Raw genomic sequence first — 6,009 nt, 5'->3', positions numbered from 1 at the left:
TAGAAGTACACTAAAATAGTATCAGTTTAACTTCTGAAAATTCTAGGTTTTATTCACTTCTCTGTGGCAACCATAACCTTGTAAGTTAGGCTTCCCTATAATTATCATATATACAAATTTATATTATGTATAAAAATCCATTATATTTATATAACATAAAATCTATTATATTTATATAAAAATCCACTATATTAAAATCCATATATAAAAATCCATTAATAAGCTAACAATTATCATCAGATTTGGTCTTACTGGAAATTCTTAACCACGAGTCTTTTTTTAAATTTTCTTTTTGGTGCCAGGGATTGAACTTAGGACCTTGTGCCTGCAGGCAGCAGAACCACTGAGCTAAATCCTTGGCTCTTTTTTTCCTTTAAATGGTGATTTACCTTAGTATAAGTCACTGCATTTCTGTAAGAAAACAAAACGAGAAGAACAACTATGCAAGTGACAAATCCACTCTACTACCTGCAGGAAAGCTATCTTGGTTCCTTAGGAAAAAGTTAATTTTCGTAGTTGTACTCCAATAATTATATGATGCAAAGAGCCAAATTGCAGCAATGAATTGACATGTTTCAAAGAGTATGTACACAGTAAAATTATAGTTTAAAATGCTAATTAAACAAATTGATCTTTAAAATATCAATTCCTTTAAAATAATTACTGAGTTTACCAAGTAGAGACAGAAACAAGGCTGTAAGTAAATAATAGTTGTGTTTAGGCTATTGCAGTGTGGGTTATTCTCAAGGCCACATACATCCTGCTTTACTGTTGCTTGCACTCTGCTGGGTTTTGCTCCTTCTTTGGGGTTATAGTCTGGATCATTTTCCTCATCTCCTTCTTCTTCCCCTTCCTCATCCACTCCTTCACTTTCTTCATCATAATCATTATCATCATTTTCAACAACTTCTCCAGTGAAGTACAACATCAATCTTGGAATTACATGCTCATGTAAAAAGTGACCAATTTCAAAGTCTGCAGCAAGGATAGCTTCAGCAGCATCATCCAGATCTCCACTCTCAGGAGTTTCTGGAGGAGCAAAAAAATTAAAGAAAGAATCATTGGAAACTGTTTTAGTCACAGTATGAACTGTTCCACATCCCTTATGTTTCTGCTTTGTTTTAATGGTTTTCAAAGTGACATTCTTTCCTTTTTTCCAATCTATTTGGCACCCTGTACAGCCCATAATTTCTGGTCCATCAAATGAAAAGGGATTAGAATCACCTGGTTCAGATCTCATCCTATACATCTTTGTCAACACTTCATTTGTGAAATATTCATCGGGTTCAAAGTGAATTCTCAGATAAAACTCCTAGGCTGGCCAGCATCTGAGAACTCCACTTTTATGTCCTTCAAATGCTTCAGAATAAGTTCATCATGTTTCTGAACCATGTCACTGAGCAGTTCAACATTCTTAAACACAGTCAACCAAAATTCAGGAATTCCTTTAGGATCTTCTTTTTTTTCATCTTTTTTCTCATCTTCAATCTTGGCCTTTTCTTTCAGCTCCTCTGAAATTTCTTCTTCCTCATCTGGTTTCCACTCACATTCTTCTTCCGTAGGTTCATAAATTGCATTAATGATCTCAAATTGCTTATCAACTAGAGGTTGGTAGAGAACAGCATACTTCCTTTCAAGATCACAAACTTCCTCATAGAATTTGGCTTCTATTTGTGCATATTTAACTTGAAGGTTTTTAAGGGCATTCACTCTTCTTTTAGCTATAGTAGGCAAGTTGTCAATGTCTGCTATGTAGTGTGATTGGAAAATATCAGCAGCTAGTTTGGGGAGTCACAAAGCTGGAGCTGTGCAGGAAGTGACTGAGGGTGGCTGCAGTGGTCGGAGGAAACCAAGCATTCTTTTTTTTTTGAGGGGGGTACCTGGAATCAAACTCCAGCCCTTGTGCTTGTGAGGCAGGTGCAGGAACTACTGAGCTAAATTCCCAGCCCCAGGATTTCTTTATAGTGACTTTCAAAGGGTTTTAGTGATCCACAGTCACCCAGGATACCAAAGCATAAAATGGGAAATTCCACAAATAAATAACTTGTAAGTTTTAAATTGCCAATTGTTATGAGAGGCATATTGTCACATTCCAACTCTACTGGGACATGAATCATTCCTTTGTCCAGTGTATCCATACTGTATACACTACCTGCCCATTAGTCACTTAGTAGTCATCTTGGTTATCAAATTGACAGTTGTGGTATTAAAGTGCTTGTGTTCAATAACCTTTGTTTTACTTAATGCTGACCACAAATTGCACAAGTAGTAATATTGGAAATTTGGATATGCCAAAAAGAAGCCAAAATGGGCTTCCTTTCAGTAAAAAGTAAAAGTTCTTGACTTAATAAGGAAAAAAGAAAAATGGAATGTTGGGATTGTTAAAAATCTATGTTAAGAATGAATTTTTGAGGGGAGGAGAGGGTGAAGGGAGGGCAGAGACAAGGGGAAAAAATGAGAACCAAGACCTGTCATGTAAAGGTACAAGATCCCAATAATGAATGTAATGGTACTGTATGCCTAAAATGTACCAATAAGCTCAATTTTTAAAAGTATGAATTTTTATCTGTGAAATTGTAGGAAAGAAAAACAAAATTCTTTCTACTCTTGTTATTGTACCTCAAACTGCAAAAGTTGCAATCATAATATGTGTAAGAAAAGGCATAGTATAAATTAGGCTTGATGCTATCATGGTTGCAGGCATCCACTAGGGGTTTTGGAATGTTGGAGATTTCTTGGGTGTTGCTTTATTCCAGTATTTTTTTTCATGAGCTGAAAGAAAAAAAAGACCCATCAGAAATAGCTGGAGTCAACAACCCAAATGTCCATCAATAGATTAAAACAAATTGTGGTATATCCTTAAAATGGAATATTATTCAACAATAAAAAGGAATGAAATACTGATTCCTGCTCTAACATGGATTATCCTTGAAAACACTAACCTGTGAAAGAATCCAGACAGAAAGAGTCTCATATTGTGGCTGCTTTAAGGACCTATCAAAGAATAGGTAAATCCTTAGGGCAGGAAAAGTAGATTAAGGGTAGCCAGAAGATAGGAATTGGAAAGGTACAGAATGACTACTGAGTGGGCACAGAGTATTTTTATGGAATGATGAAAAAGCTTTGAAACTAGAGAAAGCTTGTGGTTGTATGACATTGTGAACACTAAAAACACAGAATTGTACACTTTTAAATGGTTAATTGTACATTATATGAATTTCATGTCAACTTTAAAAAATGGGAAGTGTTTTTTCTTTAAAGGATGAGCACTTACCAGCCCCAGCCCACTTTCTAATTTGCTTCCTGAGAAGCATTCTGACATGCAAGCCCACTTTATCAAAGGTGTGAGGTGACTACCTGGCTCAGAGTGACTCATTATTATGTGACTTGGAGGCTTGAGAGCGACGCATTTTATGCAATTTGCTGATTATTCCTTTAAGCAATCCTAATGTTTAGTCCCGTGGGCAGCAAGACATAGCGTGTGATTAGAGCAGAAGCAATTATTCTTAGAAAAGCATCATTAATTTCAAAAGCTCATGTCCTAAGCTATGTGGCTAAGTGGAGACAAATTAGTATGCTGCCCAGAGGACACAAAGTGAAGAAAATATAGTAGTTTCTCCCCTCTCTTTTTCGTGGTAGTGGGGCTTGAACTCAGGAACACTCTTAACACTAGCCCTCTACATTGCTGACCCCCTTTTAAAAATTGTTTTAAGATAAGGTCTGGCTAAATTACCGAGGCAGAACTTGGACTTGGAATTCTCCTGCCTCAGCATCTCTAAGTGCTGGGATTTCGGGTATGTGCCACCGCACCCAGCTGGTTTTCCCATCTTTAGGACAGAAAGGAAACCTAATGTCATGCCATTAACAAGAAATTAAACTTCCTGGTGAGTGTGTGTGTGTGTGTGTGTGTGTGTGTGCGCGTGTGTGTGTGCATGGTGGGTTTGGGAGAAGGCCATGGGTAGGAAGATTAGTTGTGGGAAACCTAGTGTTTTGTAGCAATTTTACTTCAAGCTGCTTTAGGGTTGTGTTGCTTTGTTTCCATGTTAGGAAAGAGCTATTTATCTCCATCACAGAGACTTTCTGGCATCTGATTAATAATGTACAAAGGCAGGGCACATTTTCAGGAGACCAGGCTTCTAGAGCTCATGCTAGGATCTACTGTGCCCAGCCACAGTGCTCCTCCTTTTGCTGAGCCTTGTTCTGCAGTGAACAAAATCCAAGCACAAGCAAGGTGTCTCCCAGAGGCAGACTCCTGAGGCCACTCCTGTTTCAGGTGTTCTACTCTGGATCCTTTCCACCTGGACAAGCTCCAAGGGCCCCTCCAGCTAATGCACATAGGTGCAATGCAACACCTGCAGCCACCTTGGGTTACCTCTGATGGGTCTCTGCTTGTCATGAGGGCTGACCCCTTTCTTCCCACCAGCGCTTTCTTCTTCCTCTCCATTCCCCATGTGACAAGCTCTGGCACAAATCTTGACCACAGACTTAATTAAAGGACATGCCATTTAACCTTTGTGTTTCTGTTTTCTCATTGATAAATAATCATCACTGTGGAGACCAGATAAAGTGCCAAAGCCTGTGTCTCTTCCTCTGAGACTGCTCCTCCTGTCTTGACCCCCTGCTCTGGTTAGGTTGCCCCTGGCTCCCAGCTGGTTATGGGGATGCACCCCCTCGCTAAAGCCTAGAACTGGTGACTCACTTGGTTTTCAGGGTATGGTGTAATAGTCTGTTAGGACCCTGGTTCCATTTTGAATTAATGGCCCTCTAGACATACTGGCAAAAAACTTCTTCAAAAGTTAAAAATAGAAAAAATAGAAGAATAAATGCACAGGATCCAAAATAATTCTGACATTTTCAAATTCAGCAGATTTGATGCATGGTGGGAGGTTAGCATAGCACAGTGGGTAAGAACATGCGTGGGTCTGAGTCAGAATGATGTGGATTCCAACCTGTATTGACTTGGACAGGTAGCCTGTTCTTTTTATCTGTTAGGTGGGTAAATGCTAGACTGTCCTCACTGCGTTTTTGTGATGACACATGTTCCATATGTGCAAACCACATCTAGAGTCACCACCAAAGTGATGGCAGGGGAGTTTCCATGAGACAATACTCTGAAGCATCCTGCCTGTTTGTATTTCAAACAAAGATGCACTGAACTGGAGGGTGATAAATCTAAGGCACCTATTGGGGAAACTTACATACAGAGGCCTGCAGCTCCTCCCCAGTGGACAAAAGGATAAGAGAAATTCTACTGAGATATGTCTGTAATGCAGGAGGCCAGCTATGGTGTTTATGTGAAGGTTTAAGGAATTTGGCTCGGGGCTGACCTTGTTTCTTTCATGGTCTGGCCAATAACCCAGTGCCACGAATCAAGGCCCTCATTTGGTTCAAGCCCACAGGGGAAAACCTGCAATCAGCTGAGTCGCAGAGCAGACAAAGCACCAAGTTTCAGCCAGAACAAAGAAAAGAGTGAGGGATCTGGGGGACCCTATGCCATAAGATGATGTATGTATTAACATTTGTTAATATTTCCACGGACCAGCGCATTATCTACAGAGGTTAGTGGCAGACCTCTTATTATCCTCACCCATTTTATAGATGAAGAAACTGAGGGATGGAGAGGTGAGGTGACCCTTCAGCACAGTACAGATAATAGACGGACCAGGGTATCTGTCATCAGAAGCCCTGCTAAGGAAGTGCTGCACCTTGGAATCTTTTTCTGGCATACTGGATATCCTCAGGAAAACTGCCTATGATTATTATTGTTTATAAATGTGCATTAAGTCTGAATCAGCATCAGATGAGTTTGTTTAAAATTCCTTAAAACATTTAAAAGATGGCAAAATAAAAATTATACTAGGTAGCAGATGCAAGTAACTTTTTTTTTTTTTTGGTAGGGGGTTGGGGGTCAAACTCTGGTCCTTGTGCTTGCGAGGCAGGCAGCAGAACCACTGAGCTAAATCCCTGGCCCTTGCAATTAACTTTTAAGAGGCGGTAAAATTGCTTTTA

The 6,009-nt window shown here is 39.5% G+C and overlaps 1 protein-coding gene across 1 annotated transcript; it reads right to left on the bottom strand.

The window, feature by feature from the left end:
- Positions 1 to 765: 765 nt before the first annotated feature.
- On the bottom strand, positions 766 to 4,451 carry LOC104865052 (nucleosome assembly protein 1-like 1). Its single transcript, XM_033755977.1, is given in 4 exon segments — positions 766 to 807; positions 809 to 1,305; positions 1,308 to 1,778; positions 4,373 to 4,451. Coding segments are annotated over 4 exon segments (1,089 nt in total).
- Between the last annotated feature and the right edge of the window lie 1,558 nt (positions 4,452 to 6,009).

The sequence above is a fragment of the Fukomys damarensis genome, unplaced genomic scaffold (assembly GCF_012274545.1).
Source record: "Fukomys damarensis isolate Sample0158 unplaced genomic scaffold, DMR_v1.0_HiC HiC_scaffold_4, whole genome shotgun sequence".
Lineage (NCBI taxonomy): Eukaryota > Metazoa > Chordata > Mammalia > Rodentia > Bathyergidae > Fukomys > Fukomys damarensis.
This window is presented reverse-complemented; position numbering and strand designations above follow the sequence as displayed.